Source organism: Camelus ferus, chromosome 19, assembly GCF_009834535.1.
Source record: "Camelus ferus isolate YT-003-E chromosome 19, BCGSAC_Cfer_1.0, whole genome shotgun sequence".
Classification (NCBI taxonomy): Eukaryota; Metazoa; Chordata; class Mammalia; order Artiodactyla; family Camelidae; genus Camelus; species Camelus ferus.
In genome coordinates this window covers 35,522,877-35,547,614 of record NC_045714.1, presented here as the reverse complement: position 1 = coordinate 35,547,614, position 24,738 = coordinate 35,522,877, and the positions used below count along the sequence as shown (strand labels likewise).

At 52.0% G+C, this 24,738-nt stretch overlaps 1 protein-coding gene across 3 annotated transcripts; it reads right to left on the bottom strand.

Annotated features, from left to right (window-relative positions):
- Positions 1-2,100: 2,100 nt before the first annotated feature.
- On the bottom strand, positions 2,101-20,687 carry MYLK2 (myosin light chain kinase 2). Of its 3 annotated transcripts, none has more exons than XM_032462075.1 (14): positions 20,555-20,687; positions 15,548-15,647; positions 14,518-15,073; positions 14,278-14,382; positions 13,364-13,665; positions 11,730-11,835; positions 11,085-11,178; positions 8,732-8,841; positions 8,505-8,646; positions 5,177-5,247; positions 4,946-5,074; positions 4,315-4,467; positions 4,036-4,168; positions 2,101-3,072 (listed from the first exon to the last, which is right to left on the bottom strand). In XM_032462075.1, exons 2-14 carry the CDS (start codon positions 15,597-15,599, stop codon positions 2,992-2,994), a joined length of 2,034 nt encoding a protein of 677 aa, XP_032317966.1. In that variant the 5' UTR covers positions 15,600-15,647; positions 20,555-20,687; the 3' UTR covers positions 2,101-2,991. The 3 variants fall into 3 exon arrangements, with proteins under 3 accessions (XP_032317966.1, XP_032317965.1, XP_014410152.1); XM_032462074.1 differs by lacking the exon at positions 20,555-20,687 and adding an exon at positions 15,745-15,899; XM_014554666.2 differs by lacking the exons at positions 14,278-14,382; positions 20,555-20,687 and adding an exon at positions 15,745-15,899.
- Between the last annotated feature and the right edge of the window lie 4,051 nt (positions 20,688-24,738).

The following is a 24,738-nucleotide window of genomic DNA, read 5'->3' as shown; positions in this document are numbered from 1 at the left end:
TTACCCCCTCCACCAGGGCGGCTCCAAGGCTGCTGGGGATGGGAGCTCTGGTGAAGGCCATGGGGCTGGACCCAGGCTTGCAGAGAGGTAAAGACAGTCCCACAGCAGGGGCTGTCACCCCAGCTTTCTCTTGGGTGGGCTCCGAGGCCCCCATCATTTCCCCCTCCATATTATCAAGTCTGTAGCCTTTACTTCCAGGGAGCAGGGGAGGCCCAAAAGGCAACTGATGAATCAAAAAGAGCTTTCTGAGATGTACTCCCAGGAGGGGATAGGAACAGAGGCAGTGATTAGCCCTGTTCCAAGGTTCCGGCGGGCTTCCTTCCCAGGACATGTTAATTTGCTGTGTAGCCTTGGGCAGGCCACTTTCCCTCTCTGAACCTGTTTCCTCACCTGTGAAATAGGGTGAATGAGCACCCTATCGCACCTCTCAAGTGTCACAGTGGCCCTCAGAGTGGCAGAAGACAGTGGGCTGAGGCTGTCATTTGCTTATCTTCAGGGAAGAAACTGAGGCTCGAGCTGGGAGTCGGGAGTCCTGGGTTCTAGTCCCAACTGTTGCTGTCTCTGTTGAGGGGCCTTCTCGCTCTGGCCTCGGTTTCCCCGGCTGGATCCAGGCCCTGTATCTCTGCACTGGCTGGAGCTCATTTCCTTACCCCCCCCACGATGGTGGTGACTCATCCCTCATCATCACGCTGTGTGGCCAAGGCTCAGCCTGGGTGGGGGCCAGCAAGGGCGAGAGAACTCAGAGGAAACCACAGGCCTGGCCCAGCTAGCAGGTGGCGGGCGGGCGGGCAGGCAGGCAGGGATCCACAGCCCTAGGGGCCTTGTGCATAAGCACATCCTCCAACAAGAACCCAAACCAGGCTCCCCAGCCCCTACAAGCCCCAAATGCAAACCCAAGCAGGCTTAGACATCAAAGGCCCCTATAGCCTGCCCCATGTGACACCTGCTACAGTGGGACTCTGAACCCATCTGCTGGAACAGGGCAGGGGTCGGGTTGAGGAGCTGGCCTGGCCCTCCAGGCCAGGGTCCATGGAGGCAGGGAATAGAGGAATAAAGGATCAAGGTCTCCTTCTATGATTTCTCAGAGGCAGACAGGGTAGCGGTTAAGAGCATGGGCTCTGGGTCCAGACCGGGTAGAAATCCTGGCTCTGCACCGACTAGCTGTGTGACCCTGAGCAAGTGGCTTAACCTCCCTGAGTCTTGGCTTCCCCATCGGAGAAATGGACATAACGCCTGCCATGCAGGGTGACTATGAGCAGTCCGTGTGATCACAGAGCTGGGCCAGGGCAGGCACCCAGCAGGCACTCAGCTCAGTGCCCGTGAACTCTCGTCACTGCCATTCCTGCTGGAACTGCTACGCCCCCAGCAGGCCGCCCAGCTGCCTCACTTCAGCCAGTCCACAGTCATCCTCGCAGCCGGAAAGCTGCACCCTATTAGGGTTAATCTCTCTTGCCCTCTGGGCTGCCCCCTCCAGCAGATGGCACCCCACCCCCTGCACTGCAGGCCTGGGGTGGGGCGGTCTGGGGCCCATGGGAGAAATGAGAAAACAGCTGTCTCCCACAGGACTCAGCATCGCAGACCTGCCCAGACTCCTGGCTCCACCTGGAGACTCTGCTTTCGGCTTAGACACTTTGTTCTGTGAGAAGCAGGGTGGGTTCCTGGGCAGAGCCTTGCTCTGGGTGACCAGAGTTCATTCTAAGCCCCAGGTTCTGATCTGTTGACAAGCCTTCAACTTCCTTCCCCTCTCTAAGCCTCAGTTTCCCCCTCTGTAAAATAGGAATAATAATAATATCTACCTCATCACCTTGCTGTGAGGTGTAAATGAATGAATAAACACACAAGCACTTGAATAAAGCCTGGCACACAGTCATTACCCATGAACGTTGACTGGTGCTGTGACCCTCCCCCACTCCCCCAATGAGCAAACTGAGGCACAAAAGGGGGTAGCCACTTGCCCGGATTACGTGCTGGGCAGCCTGGCTCCTGAGGCTGCTTCCAGAGCGACAACACTGCATATGCAGTTCCACTAAAGTGCCTGGCCCGCAGAAGTGCTTGGGGAACAGTGGCCGACTGTGACCTCACACACACAGAGAAGGAGGCCACATACAACCTGTACATTTATTTACAAGGCACAAGCTGAGAGCAGGTTGGGGGCTGCCCCACAGCCTCCCCACTCCTCCTGGGCCTGCCAACCCTATCATCTGAGGCTGTGGGTGACCCTTGGGATGGGGGCCCAGAGTGGCTGGGTTGGGCCGGCCTGGCCCTCAGGCAAGCTCGGGGGTGGTCTCCTCTGTCCCCCAGGCCTCTCCCCTCCCCCTCCACCAGACTTGGGCTGGGCGTCCTCTCTCTCATCCTCTCTCTCACTCGCAGTTCCTGTGTGTTGGTGGTCGCTAGGAAGGTGGGCGGAGGCCGGGCCCAGGCCAGATGGTGTGTGCTAGGCCTTATCTGTTGGGAGTGGGGAGGCGGATGGGGGCATAGAGGTCCTTTTTCACAAAGGCTGCTCTGTCTCCCTTGGCAGCTGGGCCTTAGGAATCAGCCGTCTGCCTTCCTGCCCCACCAAGGGCCTCCCATCCACAAAGGCAGAAACCCCACAAGCTGGGACCCCCCCAGCCCTCCCACTCTGGCTAGGAGCAAGCCCAGGCCAGGGATGCCCCAGGTGAGGCCAAGCAGGGGTCACCGAGCAGCAGTTCTAGGAGGGGGAGCTGGGGCGGGAACCACAGGGCCTTTGGCGTCTGGGCTCTGGCTGATGGGCCAGAGCCCTGTCTGGGGAGGCATTAGCAGGATGGAGTCAGGCCACATCCGAGGCGGCTCATGTCGGGGAAGCGGTCACTGCATGGGGGCGTGGGGAGCCCCGAGCCTCCCAGCCTGGCGCTGCCTTGTCCTGGCCAGCCTGCCCTGGGGACCTGGCCCATCTGCTCCGGCTTTCTGGGCTGTGTGGCCTCAGCCCCGACCACCGTGCGGCTGCGTCCAGGCATCAGCTGCTCCAGGGGCTCAGACCCCCAGAGCCATCAGTGCCCCCGAGCTGCTGATCTTCTTGAAGCGGTTGGCAGCGCTGACAGCAATGAAGTTTTTCTGAGGGATGAAGGAGAGAGGTCCCAGTCAGCAATATGGCAGAGGAAAAGCTGTAGGGCTACTGAGTGTCTCCCAAGGTCCCCTTCGTTCCAGGAGGGCCCAACGCCAGGGTGGGTGCAGTGCCCTAAATGGCCACAGGAGGCGCCATGACACTGCAGCCTCCTGGATTCCTGCTCTCATTCAACAGATTCATCAGTCAACTTGAGCACCACTCTGCTCAAGACATTCCAGTGGTTCCTATTGCAGTCCAAGTGAAAGATAAATCCCTCACCATGGCCGAGTCCTTCCATGCCCTGCCTCATGTTCCTCTTCAACATCTCCTCTACCCTCTTGCTTATTCAAGCCTCACTGGCCTCCTACCTGTTCTCTACACTTGACAACCATGCTTCTGCCTCAGGGCCTTTGCACCAGCTGTTCCCTCTGCCTGGGACACTCTTCCCTCCAGTACCAGCGTGGCTCAGCCCTCACCTCCTTCAGGATTTTGTTCACATGCTCCTTCTTAGTGTGCCCTCCATGGCCACACTATTTAGAAGAGCAGTCTCTCCTTGGCACTCCTGAAGATCTTTATTTTTTTCTAGAGCCCTTCCTTAAGCCCTTTTAATAACTCCCCACCTCCTACTAAAAGTAAGGCCACAAAAGACTGAAATCCTTGTCTCTTTGTCCACTAGTGTATCCCCGGTGCCTAGAAGTAGTAGATGCTCAAGAAATATTTGTGAAATGAGGGAGCAAAGGCTGTGATGGAGTCAGAGACCTTTTCCTGAGCCCGAGCCACAAATGGATGCCTTTCTCAGGGTGGAGGGAGTGGGTAGAGGGCCACCACCCAGTGCAGGAGCCAGCCCAAGACAAAAAGAGAAAAACCAATTCTGTTTTCCAGACAGAACCAGCCAAGGCAGGACTGGTGGGGCCAGAGCTCTTCCTGCCCTGTACCCCCTCCCTCCTCCCCCCCCACCAGCCCAGTGGTACCTTCCAGCGCCTCTTCATGAGGTATTTCTTAAGCAGGATCTGGGACTTGAGGCGTCGGTTACAGCGCTTGGCTTTCTCTGCCAGGTTGTTGAGCCAGGGATGAGCAAGGCACTGGGCAGCATTCATCCGGGCCCTGTGGGGAGGGGGCGGTCCAGTAAGGGTGGGTGGCATCCAGTAAGGCACCACCCTGCTGGCCTTCCAGCCCGGTTACCCACCCAGCTGGCACAAGCACACACTGGGCTTGCACACATGGGGTTCGTGTCCTGGGGTGAGCCTCACCGCTGGTCCTTGACGATGAGGTTGGAGACAAAGTCTTTGGCTTCATCTGACACAGCCTCGAAGGTCTCCTCATCAAAGTACCAGTTGCCCGATAGAACATTGTTCAGGGTCTCCGTGTCATCATCTCCCAGGAAGGGGGAGAGGCCACTCAGCCTGGAGGGAGAGGATGGCGGTGGGTAGGGAGGTGAAACTGGGTCAGGGATGCAGGCAGATCCTAGGAAGTAGCACGGAGTACTGAAAAGACCCCAGCCTCTCAAGTGAGACAGACCTGGGTTCAAATCTGGCTGGGTGACCTTGGGCAAGCCACTTTCCCTCTCTGAGCCTCACTCTTCTCATCTGTAAAATGGGCTTAATCATCCCAGCTTCCCAGGGTTACAGTGAAGAAGAGGAATGATGGGTGCACTGGGACATCAAAGGTCTGCTGTCCAGAGCCCTGGGCTGGGATGCTATGCCTTGGGAGGCTTTGGTTTCTCCATCTATAAAATGGGTACAAAGTTCCCTTTCGTGGTCCTCCCTAGCACTCCCAGTGCTCAGCAAACCCCTGACTGAGGGAGTGGGTAGGTGGAACCAATCTCGGCCTCAGCCGCCCACCACATACCCCCCATAAACACCACGCTCTTTCAGGACTCACAGCATGTAGGTAATGACCCCCATACTCCACATGTCTGTCTTATCGGAGATTTGGTCGTAATTCACCACCTCAGGTGACAGGAACTCTGGGGTCCCAAAATTCACCTTCAGCTTCTCATTGGGGTTATACCTAGAGGTGAGACAAAGAGCTCAGGGAACAACTTCCAGCCATTTCCAGGCACCCTCTAAGCTTCTCCCTGTCACCCATCCTCCCTGCCCACCAGGGTGGTACCTCCGTGCCAGGCCGAAGTCAATGATCTTCACCAAATGGCCCGTGGTGTTGACACACAGGATGTTCTCTGGCTGAGAAGAAGGGGGTGGCCTGGATTGACCTCTGACCTGGCTCACCCTCCCTCCCCGTTCAAGTCCACCCAAGTCCCAGGCTCCCTGGAGCAGAAACCCAGGCCACCAGAGTGGACAGCCTATTAGGGACCCTCGGACCTGCCTGCTTCAGGCATAGAGGAGAATCCGGAGGCCTGAGAGGGGCTTTTCTAGGGAAGGAACCATCTTCTCCAGGCTTCCTTGTTCCCCACCCTCAGCATCTAACAAAGCACCCAGTAGGTTCTCAGCCAAGGCTCCCAGGAAGCCTGTGCCCCAAGCACAGGGGAGCATGAGAAGTCACTGCAAGTCTAGTCCCTCCCTCTCTGGGCCTCCATTTCCTCTTCATGTGACACAAGGACACAGGGCTAATCTGAGGTTGTAAGGCAGAAACTTTTTAAGTAGTTAACAACGTTTAAAAGGCAGATTTTACACAAAAACTCTGATTTCCTGATTTTTCAGCACCTCCTGAAATACTGGAAGCCCCAGCAACACGGCCACGCATGGCTTGAAGTGAGTTGCTGCTGACCTCTGAGACTGGCCAAAGGCCTCCACCTCCGGACCTGGCCATTTAACAGACTTTTGTTCTTCGTCTGCACTCTGTGGGCATCTTTTTAGAGGCCCCACGACAGGCTTTTGGAAGGTCCTTTCAAACTACTGTGCTCACTCAGAGCAGGACGCTAGTGACTTCAGTAGCTCTACCTGGTGTTCTACCAAAACAGGGAAGGAAAGAAAAGCCCCAGCTGGTAGGGGAAACAAGGCAGATCCAGTATACACACACACACACATACACACACACAATGGAATATTACTCAGCCATAAAAAAGAATGAAATAATGCCATGTGCAGCAACATGGATGGACCTAGAGATGCTCATATTAAGTGAAGTTAAGTCAGACAGAGAAAGACAACATACAATATCACTTACACGTGGAATCTAAAAAAAAAGATACAAATTTTATTTACAAGCCAGGGACAGACTCACAGACATAGAAAACAAACCATAGTTACCAAAGAGGAAAGGAGGGGAGAGATTAATTAGGAGTTTAGGATTAACAGATACACACTACTATGTTAAAATAAACAACAGAGACCTACTTTATAGCACAGGGAAGTATATTCAAATTCTTGTAATAAGCTATAACGTATGACTGAAACATTATGCTGTACACCAGAAATTGAGACAATGTTGTAAACTGACTATACTTTAAACTTTTTTTTGAGGAGTGGGTAATTAGGTTTATTTATTTATTTACTTACTTAATGGAGTTACTTGGGATTGAACACAGGACCTTGAGCATGCTACCAATTGAGCTATACCCTCCCCCAAAACTGACTATACTTTAATAAAAAAAATTTTTTTAATAAAATTTTTTTAAGCTATCATGGTCTGAAAATACATGTATCTATATGTATATATATTGAAACACTTTCCTTTACAACTGGAACTAACATTGTAAATCAACTACACTTCAATTTTTAAAAAAAGACCAAAAAAATTAAAAAATAAAAAAAGACAGACTCAGACCTCCTTCTTGGGGACACGGGACTTCCTGAGAATCCCTGCAGCTAGAGGCCTGGGCAGTGCCTTCAGGCTGTGGTTCATCCAACTTACTTGACCATGAACTCTTTTACTGATGAAAAACATTGCTGTCCTGAAAAAGGCACATTCTAGGATACAGAAACTTAATGTTGAGCTTCTTCCTAGGACACTGCAGTTTAATCGGGGTCCCTGCTCTGCCCCAAAGGAAGTGGCTTTCACGGGAGAATGGCAGGTGCCAAAGCCACCGTGCAAGCATCGGCTCTGTCCAGAAACTCAGGAGGTACCCTCACTCCTTCCTTTCCCTCTGCTCTCCCACATCTAGACCATCACAGGTCAGGCGGGCTCTATTTTCAGAATGTGTCCATCATCTGACCACTTCCCATCCCTCCCCCACTGCCATTGGTTCCAGCCCTGTCATCTGTCTCCTGGCTTATTATGACTGCCTCCTAAATTCCCTGCTGCCACGGTGGCCCCATAGATACCCATCTCCTTACCCTCCCTTGTCAGTGGGAATGGTAACAGCACACCCAACCCAGTGGGCTGTCGGAAGGAGCACCCGGAACAGCTCTGAGCAGCTCTGAGCCCTAGTAACACGGAGTAGGTGTCAAGCCCCAGCAGCAGCATCTCCTGCTCCGGTCCCAGACTGCTTCTCCAATTTCACCTCGTGCATCTCCCCATTACTCTCAGGTATTTTTCCATAACACTTTTAATGGTCTAAAATGACCTAATCATTTTGTCATTATTGTAGGGATGTCTGTTTCCCCCACTGACCTGGAGGCTCCACAGGATGGGGGTGTGTCTTCATCATCCCTATGATCTGGCTCGTGTCCAGCACTGCACCCAAGAGCAGGTGCTCAGTATGTATTTGTCAAATGAATACATGAAAATTCTATGCACTTTGCTGATGGGTGCTAACCCACCTCAGTGTTCATATTCCATCTTCTCCTTGCCTTGCCACTTACCCCACAAACATTAACAACTGTTGTAAGGACGGGGGAGTACCCGGCACTCATGGGGCTCTCCGCCCTCTCCACGCCACGGCTGACGTCTCCGACAGCCACTGCCAGCTGATCAGAGTTGGGATCCATGAAATCTACTTGCTCTCCCTGAGTTGCTATGGGCAAGGTACCAAGCAAGGTCAGAAGAGGGGTATAAATATTCTTTCCCTAGAAATTTTTGTTAGCGCCTACCCCCTGCGTACGGCCACACCGATGCTGTACTTATAGATGTATCTTTTGGATTCCCCTTCCAGAGCATAAGCTCCACGAGGGCAGGCATTTTTGTCTATTTTGTTCACCGCTGGATCCCCACCACCTAGAATACTGACTAGCACAGAGTAGGCCCTCAACAAATATTTGTGGAGCAAATGAACACACGTTCACAGGGGCCTGCACTGATGTAGGCGCTTTTGCAACACTTGTCAGTAAGTTTTATCTGTGAGACACTGATTGTGAGGCTCACAGGACTTCAAGGGACCCTTTCAACAAATACTTAGCACTAAACTAGGAACTCCTGAGAGCTGGGACTATGGCTTTTTTGCTCTCTGATGTATCTCCGGCTCCTGGTACTTAGTGAGTGAGTCTACAGATGGAGGGCCAGATGCAGGAAGAGAAGGAGGGGTAGGAGGCTGGTCACAACACTGATTGCAGATGATGGGATGCTGCTCCTGACCCCTCCCAGGAGGCCCCAACCCCAGTACCTTGAGGTCCAGGTGTAGAACCCTCATCTTGTGCATGAAGAGGATCCCGTCGCAGATCTGCCTGACAAACACCATGGTGTCCACCTCAGTCAGATGATAGTCCTCATCCACAATCCTCTCGAAGAGCTCGCCGCCCTCGATGCTGTGTGCACAGACCCCTCTACAGGCTTGTTTCCGGGCCCACTGTCACCCCCACCCGGCCCCCAGCCCCCGGGGCTGGCACTCACTACTCCATGAACAGGACGATCTCATGTGGGGTCTCGATGGCCGCATAAAGCTGAATCAGGTTGCGATGGTTCAGCTGGTTCATAACCTCGATCTCAAGCTTCACCATTTCCTGGGGACCAGGGAAGTCAGGGGTACCATCCGGGATCGTCACTCCCTGCCCTCCACCTGCCACACCTGCGTCCTGGACCAGACCTAAAGGACCTCGCCTAGACCACTGCCCTGTCTCCTCGTCCTCACTGGTCTCCTTGCCTCCCACTTCTCTCCACTTTCAAGCCTGTGCCCTCACCACCCCCATCATTCCTGCTGAGACATCTTTCCTTTGCTGGTTCTTCCCTCCCCCTGGCTGAATATTGGGCCCCACCCTCCCTGCTCAACACTCCCCTCCCCACACTCTCTCCCTGGGCATTCTCTTCAAGTCCTGTGACTTGAAATTCCATCCAAATGTGATTGAGTCTCAAATCAGACACCAATATCTCCAACCACCTAACTGCCATTCCCTTGGATGTCTGCCTGACAGGCATCTCAAATTTCTCGTGTCCAAAATTAAATTCTTCCCCACAATTGAGTTGCCCCAGCTTGCCCATCAGCAAAAGGAGGTCACTCTTCACCCAGGTGGGCAGGACAAAAAGGCAGGCGCTGTTCCAGACTCCTCTCTTATTCTCGCTTCCTTCCACCCCACACCCAAGCCATCAGTAAATCCTTTAACTCTGCCTTCAAACTAGATTACAAACCCAGTAATTTCTCACCTCCTCCACACTGCCTTCCTAGTCAAGGCCATTATTATTTGTCACTTTCAAAAAGTTGGCCAGCCAGTGGTCACATTCATGGCTTGAAATCAAGCCACCGGTAGGAATATTTACACCAGGGAAATTAGCAAATGCTATAGATCAGGCGTCTCCCCAGACCTGTGCCCCCAGAGCATCACATCACTGCCTGGACTGCTCCGTTTCTCCCGTTATTCCATTCCTTGGTTCATATCCCACCTGGCACACCACTTCCTCAGGGAAGCCTAACCTCCCCACCTACCTGAGCGGCCCCATCGGCCCCATACTCCTTGTTCCTACCTGGCTTGACTTTCTTTCCTAGCACTTCTCCTCAGTTCCTGACTCCACACTTTTTCTTTTGGTTTGGTTTTAGTTGTCTGTCCCTCCTCTGTACGCCAGTCCCTGAGAGCAGGGACTTTCTGGTTCACTGCCATTTCCCTAGCACACAGCACAGAAAAAGTGCCCAATAATGAATGAAGCAATAGCTGACTCCAATTCATTTACACAGCACATTTGTCTTGAGCACTGACGCTGAGCCAGGTCCATGGTAGAGGCCTGGGACCCAGCTGTCAATAATAAGGATTCAGGCCCTGGCAAGCGGGAGCAAGAGAGAGAGACAGAGTCACATAGACAATCTGTGCTGTTCCAATGTGCTCAGAGCCACCATGAGGAATTCAGGGCTCAGCCTCCCTCCAAAGCTGCTTCTCATGCTCCTTCTGGGCTCCAAGCCTCTGCAGGTGCTGTTGTCTCTGCCAGAAGTGCCGGTCACCTCCCTTCTCAGCTCCCCCGGCCTCAGCTCAAGGGTTCGCAGCAGGCACCTGCGCTGCTGGCCCTCTGGCCTTTCTTCCACAGTCCCCTCTGCTTGGCGCTCTCTCCCCTGCCTTCCCTTCACCACTGGAAAACAGCTTCTCCTTCTTCAAAGCCTTCAGTCAGGAGACAGCTGGTCCAGGAAGCTCTCCTGACCCCAAGGGTGAGTCAGGGGCCTCCTCTGTGCCTCCTACTCCCATCCCGCCCTTTCTTGAATTACAGCTCCCACTGCACCAGGCCACTAGGTCACCACCACTCCTCGCACACCCGACTGCCTCACTCCGTGTGAGCCTCTGCCTCATTCACTCCTTCCTTCCTTCCTTCCTTCCTTCACTCCTGAGCAAACATTGCTTTCGGCCTCCTCTGAATCAGGCCCAAGCCAGTGCTAGAGGTAAAGCCCTAGAGGCCTGTTTACCCTGGGGCCCCCTGAGGGCGGGGACCACACTGGCTTCCCCTCGGGATCTCCAGCGCCCAGCACAGGGCCAGAGCCTGCGCTCTCGTCAGCGCTTGATGACTTGAACCAAACAGAGGGCATGAAGGGGAAATGGCTAGAAGGGGAGGTCCCCAAGGTAAGTTCACTAACTGAGGGGTCTGGTTTATGGCCAGAAGCGTCAGGCCCCTGTGGCAGGGCTGTCTCTCTGTCCATCTGTCTATTTGTGTGAGGTCTTCGGTGCATCCAGGTTCACACACCAGGTCCCAGATGCAGACACGTGGGTCGAGGGAGGTAAGAAGCACCCACTTCAAGGATCCCTCCCCCTCCCACACAGCCAGCCCCCACTACCTTGTCTTTGGGTGTCTGTTTCTTGATGACCTTGGCTGCCAACTTGAGGCCTGTGGCTTTCTCTACGCAGGTACAGACGGCTCCAAACTTGCCCCTGGAGAGGGAAGAGGCTGGAGTGAGGGAATTCTAGGGGGCATGGGGTAAGGGGATCGGTCCTCAGTTCCCTGTGAGATGGGAATGCACGTCCCAGCCAGCTCTGACTCCCTCCTGAAACTGTGAGCCCTGCTGCAGGGACAATGGCTGAACCACACCAACCACAGGCCCAGGAAGGATAAGCTCATCAAAGGATGGCCCCTGAGATGCAGCTCACAGGCCCTGGGCCCTGAGGGCACCTTTGGGACTTTTAATAAGGCAGGAATCACCTTGAGGGGGTCAGTGTGGTGCCTAAAACTGAGACAGACAGGAAAATACTATGTGCTTCCCATGAGAAACACTGAATGACCGATGGTGTGTCTATGTGAGCGACAGTGAGACGAGGACACGCCAGCCATGTGATACCCTGCACATGACAAGTGCAGCCACATGGAAGAAACTGTGTCCACGTGGCTCCTGTCCAATTGGGGTGTGTCTGGGCCTTGTGTTTGGACTTTGTGTGGAGGAGATGTGAGGCCCCAGGGGCCAGGGGCTCAGGGTCCTAGCTCTCACCCGCCAAGCGCCTCCTTGGAGTTCAGGCTGAATTGACTGTTGACGTTCCCAGTCCTCAGCTCCACGATGCGGTGGGGGAAGGGAGCGGGGGGTGGCGGGCAGTCATCTGGGGAGCAGAGCAGAGCCATCACAGTCAGTGCCGAGGCTGCTGAAGATTCCCCCGGATACCAGCCCCTCCTGCCTGGCCTGGGCCCCATCCAGAGAAGTTCATCGAGCGGTACCTGGGGGACAGCTGGCTCCAGGACAGGGGCTAGGGGTACAGTTTCCAATTTCAGCTCTGCCACCAACACACAAAATGGCCTTGGGAGGCCTCTGCCTCTGTCAGAGAGGAGCTCAGCTTCTCCCGGCACAACAGTCGGGACGGCTGATTGGACTTCTCGGACCCTCCCACGTTATAAGGTATGAAGGCTCCATCCCAAGCTATGAGCATTTCCATTAAAGAAAGAAAAAGGCAATTGTAATGGTGGAGTGCCAGATAGGGGTTACTGTGTCTGATGGGGTAGGCCATGAGACCTACCCACCCTCCCCTCTAATAACACCACAAGCTGTCGCCACCTGTGGAGTGGGTGTCCAATCAGGACCCAGCCCAGGGGTGGGCATGGAGGAGCCAGGGATGGAGATGTTTGGTAAGGAGAGCCTGCCACCTAGTGACAACCATGGGGAACAGCAGGCCCTGGCCGAGGACAGCCTGAGTCATCGGGAATGGAAACCTCTTTATAAATAGCAAAAAGCCGCAGGGAAGCCGGGCTAGTGATAAATCAGATGGCCCTTGGAGGTTGTTCAGGTCCATCACTCGAGGATGTGATTTCTGGGTGGAGTGGGCCCGGAGGTCTGTGCCGCTGTTCAGGGGAGGAGGCAGGGCTCCTGGCTGCCGCCCAGCCGCCAGGCCCTCCCACCCTGTCTGGGTGGCACTGTGCCACTCACCAGGCAGGCTGGCGGGTCTCCCAGGGCACCTCGGCCTGGAGGAGGGGGGCTGTCAGGACACTCTGGGCTCTCCTGACCCCATCTCACCCCACCCCCCAGCCCTGCCCAGGCCCTTTCCCTATTCACCTGGTCGCCAAGCTCACTCATGCTCAATGGCTCCCTGCTCCCTGCTGAATAAACCATCATCACTTAAGGCCACTCCGCAGTCCTGCCCCATCTCATGTGCCCAGCTTCCTTGGTCACCACTCCCATATACAGACACCTGTGCCCCTTAGTTCATGAACCCTCTATGGCTTCCATGACCTCCTCACCCATCCAGGATACAGTTTAACTACCAAAGCCTGGCATTTGAGTGCTTCTACAGATTGACTTCAAATTCCACTGTCCAGAGAATTACTCCAATATTCTGTCTGATTTTTTTAACCCATTTTAGCTTAAGTAGAAGAAAGTAAAAAGTGAGCTCTGGAGCCAGGCTGTCCTGACAGGTTCATATCCTGTCCTGGCTATGGGGTTGGGGCACTCCACTCCCCTTCTTTTTCCCCATCTATAGCAGGGACTAGACACTCGCACTTCCTGGGACTGGGTGACACTTAGATGAATTGGGCTGGGTGAGGTGGCTCAGAGTGGTTCAGTCCTCTAAATCGAAAGGCAAGGGGAGACATGGCGAGCCCCCTCCCTCCTCCCTTGGCCCCAGGGCAGCCCCAGCCTACCCAAAATCTGGAAGCAGTCCTCTTCCCTGGGTGTGGGACTGAGGGCCTGCTCCACCTCCGATCTCTCCGAGGGAGCAGCCTGGAACTCGATCCCCCTTGGGGTGTCCCCTTGCACCTTAGCCTGGTCAGCCTGGCTTTGAGCCTCCTCTCCTGCTTCCTTCTGGCTCCCTTCCGGGGTGTTCTTCTCTTCCTCTGCTACCTTGGCTGGCCCGGGATCCGTGGGGCCGGGGGTCACAGGGACCCCTTCAAAGATGAGCTCTGATGCCTCATTTGGGGGCTTCTCAGCCAGCAGCTTCTCAGGGCTAGAATGTGAGCATACAGAGGTGACGCCCTCAGCAGCCACAGTCCTGCCGGCAGGTCTCCCAGAGCCTCATCTGAAATCTGGAGCTAATACAGCCCTGCCCCCCACCCCAAACCGCATGGGCTAATGCATCTGAACACAAAATCAAGGAATGTTAGTAACACCATAAATGTCTGTGGCTGTTATCTTGACTATCAATGCATTAATAGATCATTAATAACTATTAAAAGGATGGTTGATCTGGTTAACCAGTATGTGACTACCATTAGACAGGTTAAGTAGCTCTTGATTCATAAAACTGTGGCGATGCAATGGATTAATGTATTTAATGATATTAATTTATATTACCACATAATTCAAACTGATATGGTAAGTGTTATTATTGTGCTTTATAATGAATATATCATTAATAACCTCATTAATATGATTGGCACTCAGGTAAGTACAATGGATTGCATCATAAGACAGGTGCTATATTATGGTTATAAAAGTAATAATCTATCAGTCTGGTTATTAGTCACCTTTCCATATTATATCAATAATTATACTAAGAAGAAGGGTTATCTTTTCCTCCTGACATCTCAGTCCTGCCGTTGGCAAGACCCCAGCTCACGCGGTAAGGGGAACACTGGACTCCAGGTGCCTAGAGAAGAGGTTTTTGAGGAGCTCTCTGGCCTGACATTCCAGGCTTCTGTGAACTATCACAAAGTCCTGGTTTCTGCAGGAAGACCACGTGGTCAGGTTGATACCCAAACTCAAAGTCAGAACTACCCAATCCAGCCCTGAATGTGATAGGGCCTGAGGCAGAGGGGCCTCAGGACCCTTTCCCAACTCCCGGGCAGGGGCCATTCACCTCGAGAGGGCAGCAGGGCAGCTGGGGCTGTGCAGAAAGGCGGGTGAGCCCCTCCTGGCTGCTGACTGGCCCTCTGCCACCTTCTTGTGCGCCTTGGGTTCTCCAGGGTCCTGGCTGCCTGGGGCCCCCTGCTCGGCATCAGGCGTCTTGACACTGGCCTTGGCGGTCGCAGTCTCCTGGGGCAGGGCCGCCGGCTGCCCAGCACTGCCCTCCGCAGGCCCCCCACCCAGGTTGCCTTCTCCCTCAGGGCCCTGGCTGCCGGATGAGGGTGGGGCCAAGGCACCATCCCCTTTCTCTGGGGCTGGGACTTCAGCATCTGTCTTCAGCGTGAGTGGAACAGGTTCTCTCTCTGGGTCTGGAGGGCCAGGATCCTTCTCAGGGTCTGGGGGACCAAGTTTTTTTTCTGGGTTTGAGGGACCAAGTTCTTTTTCTGGGTTTGGGGGACCAAGTTCTTTCTGTGGGTCTAGGGGCCCAGGATCCTTCTCTGGGTCTGGGGGCCCAGGGTCTTTCTCTGCAGCCAAGGGTCCTTCACCTGCTGCCCCTTTAGGTGCCTTGTCTGCAAAGGAGTGAAACACCAGTCAGAATCCACCCTTCCCCTCCTCCTTCCCCAGCCAAGCCGGGCAGAGACCAGCTCTGGGCCCAGGTCCCCACCCAGGACACAATTTGCAAGTGCTTGTCCCACTGAGCCCCTGAGGCCACTCAGTGGGCTCAGAGATGGGCTACCAGGACCTCAGAGGCCGTGTGTGGGAGGTTCAGGTCCTCTGGTGGCCCTGATGCCCCTGTCATCCGTTGCTGAGTGTTTAGGTGCCACCCAAGGGGACTTTACATTTTCCCAGTCTCTCCAGGGAGGGCTTCATGTAGGCCCTTGGCCCAGCCTCACCCCGTCCAGAGATCATTCTGATTTCTGGGTCCTCTGTGCGCCATACAAAAAGGCCTCAGGTGCAGAACTCCCACTGAAGAACCAGCTCAACTCTGGATTCAAACGCCCCTTCCCAAGCTCCTCCCTCCATCTCCTGCCCCAGCTTGGCACCTGTTGACAGGCTCCGGATTTCCAGCTCGACTGCTCCATTTTCTGTCGCCATGAGGTAGGGAGGCGTGTGCTTCTGCTTGTCTAACTCAAGTCTTTCTTGCTGCAGAAAGAAGAGAAAGGTGTGTCAGCCTGCTGGATTCCTCCTCTGGTCTGGCTGAGAGGAGGCCAAAGCCAGCTGACTGAGGGGAGAGAGGCACCTGGAGCAGAAAGGGGCAGCCTGGTGTCCGTCTGTCTCGCAGCGGCTGCCCGGGAGCAGTCCTGGGGCAGTTGTAAGGGATGGGGCCGGGTGGGCAGAGGCGGAGGCAGGGGCGCAGGCAGGGGAGGCGGGGACGGAGGAGAGGATCTCTTACACCAGGGGCCATGCAGCTCGGACTGCCACCACCTGTCACTCTTGGCCCCCGTTCAGAGGACACGGCATTCTTCCCGTGGACCGACTGGGGGGAGAGTGGTGTTGGAACAAGTGGGAAGAGGGAGGGGGCACCTGGGGCCCTGGGGGAGCAGTCTTTTCTCAGGCTTTGCCTGGTATCCCTGGCTTGACCAGGACTGGGAGCCAGGGGAAGGGGGGACCTGGAAGAAGAGGGGCAGGCTCTCAGGCCAGGTTCCCATTTTTTGAGTGCCTGCTATTAGGTTTATCCATTTTGTCTGAAAACATCATCTTGATAATCACTCTGTGGGGAGCTTTCATCCTACTTTCTAGATCAAGATGGAAGGATCAAAAGAGTGAGTAACTTGCCCAATGTCACTTCACAAGGAAAGCAGTTGGGCCAGAAATGTCTTTCTTCACAGCCCAAGGTCCTCTCTCTTCCCTAAAATTTCCCAGCCTGTGTCTCCCTACCGGGTACCCCCTTTCTGAGTCTCATAGCATTCTGAAAGTTGAAATGCTTCCTGTCTGTACCTGGGTCCCCGCCCTCTATGTGATTGTCCCCACAGCACGTTCTGGTTGAGCTTGAAATGTTGGAACCCCATCCTCTGGGCTCCTTCAGTTCCAGGCCGATCCCACCACTGACACTGTCTGGGAGCCCCTTCAGGATGGGGGCTGTATGTGTCCCTGGCACAAAGTGCACTCGCCAGTCAGAGTCTGGTGAGTGGACTGGGTCTGTGGGGCTACTCTACTGTGACAGCCCTTGCTGACATCCCCTCATTACAACTGTAGTTACTGAGCACATATCGAGTGTGAGCCCACAGAGGACCACTTAGGGCTCAGCCAAGGGCTTTCCCCAGCTCACTGGATCTTTACAAGGGACTCCAAGGGCCAAGAGCTAGACCATCTTACAGGTGCGGGAACTGATGTTGATAGAGGGTAAGAGGCTTGTCCCTAAAGCCACACAGCTCTTAAGTAATTTCAAACTATCCAGGTTCATATCCAGATGAGACCAAAATTCAGGCTGGGACAACGTAAGGCTCTTTAATTGCTACACTTGTTACTGTTATGATTCCCAAATAATAACAAGCATTTCTTGAACTCTATTGAACGGGCCAGGCCCCGTCCTCCATTCAGTCCTTCCCAAAATCCTGCTGAGCAATGGCTGAGGAGCTCTGGCCATGAAGCTCTGAGACTAAAGACTGTGAGGCTTGGGCAGATGCCTTCACTTGTTTCTTCATCCGTAGGACACGCACCTTCCTCACAGGAGGAGGTACGTAAAGCATTTAGAACAGTGCACGGGGACTTAGTGAGTGCTGTGTAAACATCAGCTCCTTCATCCCCGTTTCACAGATGTGGCAGGAAAACTGAGTCATGGGGCAGAGTCACAGAGTTGGGCTGAACCAACTAACTCAAGGCTCAGCTCCTAACTACTCTGCCCCGTTGCTTCTCTCCCAGGGTGGCTGGTGGCATTTGCTAAGCACATGTACGCAGTGTGCTTGGCCCAGTACCCACAGCGGTGTGGGGTCTCGATAACGCGGACACCCCAGGCAGGGGCTCAGCTGTCCCTGTAGGCGCCTCCGCAGTCCCTCCTGCTGAGAGGAGAGCCTGGCCTGGTTCCGGATGCACAGGATTGCCTGCTGCCTGCCCGCCTGCCTGCCTGCCCGCCGGGGCTGAGCTCAGCTCGGCCAGCTGCTCCCTGGGAGTCCCCAAGCTTCTTCTCAGAGCTCCCTTGGACACACAGGGGTGGGGCACGGGGAAACCTCCTCCACCCAGCTGGGGGCTGCCAGAGCCCCTGCCCACCCTTCAGAAGGGGCTTGCCCGCCCTGCACCAGCTGCACAGCCACCCTCCTTGCCTCTACAGGGGCAGGGCAGGAAGTAGGGCAAAGCCAGGTCCAATTAAAACCGTCAGGGGAATTAAGGTCAGCAGGATGCAATTATGCCTGTTGGATTTAACAAAGCCAGAGGGAAGGTTTCTCTAGCCAGAGTTCACGGCTCCTTAGGCCTCTTGCCCTGGAAGGCTCTGCATTCCAGAAGCCCGAGCTCCCGGGCGCCCCCATCCCTGGGAGAATTTCTTGGGCATGGATGGGTTAATCCCACGCTGGCACTGCTTCCCTGGCTCCTGGAGGAAACAGACCCAGCCAAGAGGCTTTAAAAGGACCGGCTCAGAGGAGACATTTCCCAGCCTGACCCTCTCCCTGCTCGGCTGTGATGGAAAATCCAGGGAGTTGAGCAACGACATTTCTGAATCCAAAGACAGCAGCCAACTCCCCTCACGACTTTCCCTCCGGTCCTGATATGGGAGCCACTCAGGGCTGTTTTCTCTTGCCCTCTCCCACCTTGGGCTCCCGAGCCCGGGGCTTTGGCAGCGCCTCTCAGCCCCTGGGACAGCCCTGGTAAGGCTGCTGTCCTTACCGCAGGCCCTGTCCTTCCCTCCAAGGCTGGTAAGCAGAGATCTATAGGACATTCTGTGTGGCCAACTGAATGTAGATTTCTCTGGAAGTTCAAATGACACACTGTCCCATCCCAGAATTGCAGAGTTTTATTGCTAAGATTACTTCTGAGTGCTCCACTCTGTGGCAAGGACCAAACTGGGGAAGAGCTATAGAATCACCACATAGTGCATTTTAGATGAAAAAAGACTGTAAAATCATTCATGAAGCAGGATCCTTTTTTGTTGCTAAAAATATTTATAGAGAAAATATTTTAAGGGATATGTGTGTGTGTGTGTGTATGTGTGTGTGTGTACACACACATACACAGGTGTAGGAGTAGAGATGATTTTTATTTGGATTTTGCAAATATTTCTGATTTGCAAATTTCATTTGTAAACTCTTAGAAGATTAATAAATTCCATTTGTAACTCTTAGAAGATTAATAATTCAAAACATATCAACATGATACAAACTTGTGGTTGCCAAGGGGGAGGCGCGTGGGAAGGGACAGACTGGGAGTTCAAAATTTGTAGATACTGACAGGCATACGCAGAATACATAAGCAAGATTATACTGTATGGCACAGGGAAATATATACAAGATCTTGTGGTAGCTCACAGCGAAAAAAAATGTGACACTGAATATATGTATGTCCATGTATAACTAAAAAATTGTGCTCTACACTGGAATTTGACACAACGTTGTAAAATCACTGTAACTCAATAAAAAATGTTTAAAAAAAACATATCAACATGGACACGTTATTTCTACAATTCAACACAGAAAATGTTAAGAGCTACATAATGAGATACATGGGCCTTCAGAGGCAGAATCTTTGGGGCAGAGGATCAGGAATGACAGCTGACGGCATGGCAAGGGCAGGCTTTCTTGGTGCCTAAGCCCTGGAGTTTGTTTAAAATGGGGCCCCAGAAATCTGTCTTTTTAACCAGCATTTCAGGTGGTTTTCATGCACTCCCAAGTTTGAGAAGCTGTGAGCCATAGGGCCAGCTCTGAGGCACTACTGGCAGAGTGCTTGCAGGACACATAGTCTAACCTGGGCTGTGTTCTCAGCCCTGATGCCCGGGGGAAACATCTGGAGAGCTTTCCCAACTCCTGATGTCTGGGCCCCTCCTGAGCTCAATTAAATCAGAACATTGGAGGTGGGGCCCTGAATGTTGATATTTTTCCAAACTGCCCAGAAGATTCTGATGTGCAGTTAGGGTTGAGAGCCACTGCTCCGAGGCTCTCCCAGGGCAGGAACTTCACCTGTTTCCCTGGAAAGTCCCCACAAGTTAGGGTAAAGTGGTGCACGTGGCAGGTGTTCCCTTCTGACTTGTACCAACTGTGCACTGTCCCGGTGTCTGGGGCTCTGGGGATCAGGTGCTGGCTCAGAACAGACAGGGACCATGTCGGTCAACCTTATATCCCAAGGACCTCGTACAAAAAGTGGTGCTTCTGTTGTGAATAATAATTGTTGTTAATATTTATTGTGCATTTACCGTGTGCCACAGATATTAATTCCTTTAATCTTCACAGCAACATCATGAGATAGGTATTATTATCACTTCCATTTCCGAGAGGAAACTGAGGCACAGAGGAGTAACTTGACCAAAGTTTCAGAGGTAGGATTCCAGTGGGACCAGAATTTAAACCCAAGCCATCAGGCTCAGAGCCCTTACTCTTAATTACTACTCCATACCACAAAGTAAATGCCTGGTGGAAAATGAATTTGTGGATGAGTGAAGAATTCTCAGATTATGTCTACAACTTGGTGGCCCTAGGGCCTGACATTCAGTAGGTGCTCTGTAAATGTTGAAGAATAAATGCTCCTACTTTGGTAGGGCCCTGGGACAATGAGAAACCAAGACCGGCCACTCCTTCATTCTTTCTCCCTCTCCCCGATCCCAGCCCAACTTCTCCGCAGCATAAACAGAGAAACCAAAAATAGCTATCTAATGACGTCAGAGGAACAAGGTCATCTGAAAATTGCCCATGGCCACTGGACACCTCCCTATAGGATCAAGTAGCAGGAGGGTACCCCAGGCTGGTGCAGCTGCTGTTCCAAGAACAGGAAATGTCCCAGGAGCAGACTTGGAAGCACTGCTTCATGAAGGCAGGACCCATGGGGGCGGGGGACAAACTCAAACATACAAAAGAGAAGCAAGACCCGAGTACAGAGTGCAGACCAGGAGAAGAGTAATTAGACTTTACCTGCACTAGAAGTCACTCCCACCACACGATCCCAGGAAATGACTCAAAAAGCAGGGAACGCATGTTCTGTCCTGGTGCACGGGATGGCTTCCTGGTCTATCGTTGTGCTATTTATAACACTTCAGGTCCGTCTGCTGAACTGGGCTACCACATGAGCCGGGGAGTGCACGGCAAGCCCTGAGAAGCCGCAGGAGAAGAGGGCCCCATCTGGGATGATGAGTGCCGTCCAAACAAAGAATGAGGGGTGGGCTGGGGCAAAGCACCTCCTGGCTGCAGCCGCTTGGCACTTGGACCCCCTTGGCAATCGTTCAGGCTTGCCGAACCTTGTGACTTAATTGACTGGCAGCTGCCACATCCCTGACAGGAACCCAAGCATCTGGCGTGGTCTGAGAGGCCTGCTGGGGGTGAAACGGAGGAGAGAGAACCTCTCCCAGCCTCTGGGAAGTGTAGCCAGAGGTTCCACAGCAACACCAGGCTCAGGGAGGGCTCCAGTCCAAACTTGCTCCAAAGTTCTGAGTTGCTAGCCCTGGCAGGTGACAGAAATAATCTCTTCTTCACCCGAGGGGCTCTTTGATCAAGGGTCGCTCAGTTCCCCAGAGTCAGGCCCAATCCTCCAGGAGCTCCTGAGAATGTCCATCCCCTCAAGGAATGCAACTGGGGTGGTGGGAAGGGCACCTGAGGGCACAGACTTGGGTCTAAATTCTGACTCTGCCACAGCAGTGTGACAGGGAAAGTAACTTAAACTCGGAGCCTCAGTTTCCTCACCTGTCATATAACTTGTTGGAAGGACATAGGGGAAAGCATTCTTCCTCCATCTTTATTCTGGTAATGGAGTCTTGGCTAAGGGAATAAACTCCTACTTAACCAACTCAGCAGCTCTCCTGGGTAACATCAACAGGCTGCACAGAAGTGGCTCTCTGGGGAGCTCAGACAGGAGGCGTGTTCTTCCCCTCCACATAGGCTCCAGGTTGGCCTGGGTGCTGAGGGTCACAGGAGAGGACGGCAGCTGGCTCCCTGGCCTACGGGGCCTCTGAGGTGGGAGACCCATTGTCTACCAGGACAACATCTCCTGTCCACCTTCTGGTGCAGTGGTCCTCACCCTGGAGGGCTTGTTAAAACACCGCTCAGGAGGTCTGGAGTGGAGCTGGAGAATTTGCATTTCTAGTCCCAGTGATGATGATCTGCTGGTCCGCAGGTCACACTCTGTAGACTACTGCCCCAGAGAAAAGTTCCCCAGCCCAAGTTGCTGAGTTTCCTACCTGCCAATTCCTACCCATTTTCCTGGGGCCTCTGGTAGTAGGAGTGCTTTGGTATGTATGTGAGGAAAACACACTCAGACCCAATGGTCAGTACAGCTAATATTTCAAGGAAAGGGAGATGCACAAAGTGTTAAACTGTTTAGGGAAGGCAAGCGGGTATTGGCAGCCCCTCCCAAATCCTACCACAGACCTGCTGTGTTGCTTTCTGTATTCATCCCCAATCCCTTTATTTTATAAACTGAAAGATACTGTATAAAATATAATGTATTGTTATCAGTCAACTAACTGCTGATATTCCTAAGTGCTACCAAAGCGTCACATGGATTGAGGTTCCATGGGGACAGAAGTGGCTTAGTGGTTTGGGCAGAAGTGAAAGTCAGGATTGTCCTGTCGCATTCCTGACACCATTAATATTAAAACATTCCCAAGTATGAAACCATTAAGCTTCTTAACACTTCTAAGAAACCAATTCATAAAATATGAAGTGCACTTTACCTTTTACCAAGTATTTTAGCCTTAGAGGGAATAATCCTGGCCAAACCTAAACTCCAATTTTACTTGCCCTTTGTCAACTGTTACTTTCTTTTAAATTGAAGTATAGTCAGTTATAATGTGTCAACTTCTGGTGTACAGCATGATGTTTCAATCATACATACACGTATGTATTCATTTTCTATTGTCAGTAACAAGTTACCAAGAGGGAGAAAAAGTCTAATACCCAAGGTAAGAATGAGGGAGCCGACAGTGTAGACGTCAACCTCCAGCCCAGTAAGAATGAGATTACTACGAGCTCAGACTCAAACCCCTCGCCTCTCTGGCTTGCACAAACTCCCCCGGAGTCTTTCTCCTGAGGAGTCTCACTGCTCCTCTCACTGGTTGCTGACCAGCAGCTGCTCGCCCCGTCTTGTCAGGTTGTTAGTTTTGGGTAAATAGCAGGGGCTTCTGGCAACCCCTGGTGACACATACCCACTGACAGTTAATACTGAATATGTAACTCAGGCAGGGTCACACTGAGTCACTTGGCCAACAGGGATGAATAAGTGCCCAATGTGACAGTCACCATAGATGCTGAGCATGCTTTTGGGTCATTTTAAAGCTAGGAGCAAATTCTCACCCATGGAGCCAAAGGAATGGTCCTTTCTAGAAACATTGTTTTAACTTCTAAGATGAAGAAATTGAGACTCAGAGAATTCAAACAACATGCCCAAGGTCACAAAACCAGAAGCCACTCTCCCAACCCCCAGAGTTCGTTCCACTAAATAACTCATGATCCTCCAGAAAGAACCTTGTGATAATTATCTTAAAACAATCCAAGTCCCTTTGATCACAAACACTGCAAAAACTGAAATGCAGTGGAGAGAAATAGAAGGGCAGCAAGGCAAGCTGTCAGTTTCACTGTAACATCCTTGAACTGCCTCCAACAATTGAAGAAACACTACTAGTAACCTCACAGCTTGGAAAAGCCAAGGATGGGAGGGACTTCCTTGCAGTCGTCTGTCAGAATTCATTGAGCATTCTGTGCAGTCTTTAAACAGTTCCAAGGTCAAGAGAAACATCAGAAAATATGTGTGTGTGTGTCAGAGGACATTATTCAGGGATTAGTCCCCTGGAGTGATCTGGGCTAGATTTCCGCTTCCAGAACAACCCTTGGAAAGTCCTCAATGAGCTAGCACACTGATCTCCAGCATACTTCATTGAAGTTCAAATGGAAATCTAGGGGCAGGGAGCTTGCTAGAGGTGCCCTCTTGCAGTGACTGAGCAGTTGGCTATAGAAAATTATAAATGTGAAAGTAGGGGCTGATGAACAAATTGCCTAGAAAAAAAATCTGAAAATATTCAAGCTCCAAAGAGCCTTATTTATCTTTCTAATGCAATCTCCTCTTTGACGATGTGGAAACTGAGGTCCAGAAGAGGAGAGTGCCTTGTTAAAGGTCACCCAGTGTGCCAGTGCCAGAAGGGAGATTATATTCCCTGCCTCCACTCTTCCCAAAAGACACATCACAGCCCAGCTAGAGTTAAGAAAGACAAAGGACATTCCCTTTCAAATCTGACCTGAAGGCTTTGAGGCAGCAATCTACTGTGTTAAGTCTGTCTTAAGATGTAGAATTCCAAGACTTTAAAATAACATAACTAAAATTCTCTCCAGAAAGGCCTTGCTAAACGCCAATTAACTTTTTTCACTGGGCACGAGTGTCAGTAACATTGAAATCATGCCAGTCAAATGGAGCTTTCCAATTTGCTAATGTGTATGCCAGGTGACATCATTAACTATACTTTTGGGAGGGACTTATGTTTCCTCTTAATATTTTAATTACAAAGATTGACTTAAGTGGTTTGAAACAGCCATTTGAAGTTTGGAGACAGATATGATAAATTTAGGGGAACAAACAAATCTGTCCTATAAATAGCCTAGAAAAATCCTTTGCAAAACAAACATTTTCAATGGGGAGAAAGCAAACTCAGAACAATGGGACAGTATGCTGCTGTTAAAATTGGTATTTACAGAGTATGCAGTAATATAGGAGAAATATTTGAGTTACTACTATGCTAAGTGAAAAAAAGCAGAATACAAAAAAAAATGTATATACATAAACAGAAAAACCCTACAATGTAGAACAAGACTAAAAAGTTCTACATAACAAAAGATTATGCAGAGAATCATGTGTTCAAGGAGGATGATGGGACCACAGATCTTTTTGTTCCTTCCTCCTATTACCAATTTTCCAAATTGTATATAATTAACAAAAAAATCCCAATTTTAAAACTGAAAACAAAAATGTTGCAAAACCCAGCTGAGATTTTTCACAGAGCAAATTCAAAGTCATTTTCTTGTTGTTTAGTGACAGAAGAGGGTGTGTCTGTGTACCTGTGAGTGGAGTATGTCAGTGTCAAGTAAAATTGGCAAGACAAGAAAAATTCAAACAT

Bases quoted from the DNA above. Each gene is read 5' to 3' on its own strand.
- MYLK2 (XM_032462075.1), bottom strand. From the start codon at position 15,599: ATGGCGACAGAAAATGGAGCAGTCGAGCTGGAAATCCGGAGCCTGTCA. The intron at 15,074-15,547 runs GTGCCAAGCTGG...ACTCCTTTGCAG, and splicing joins AATCCGGAGCCTGTCAACAG to ACAAGGCACCTAAAGGGGCA. The intron at 13,666-14,277 runs GTGAGCTGGGGT...CTCACATTCTAG, and splicing joins TCCAGTGTTCCCCTTACCGC to CCCTGAGAAGCTGCTGGCTG.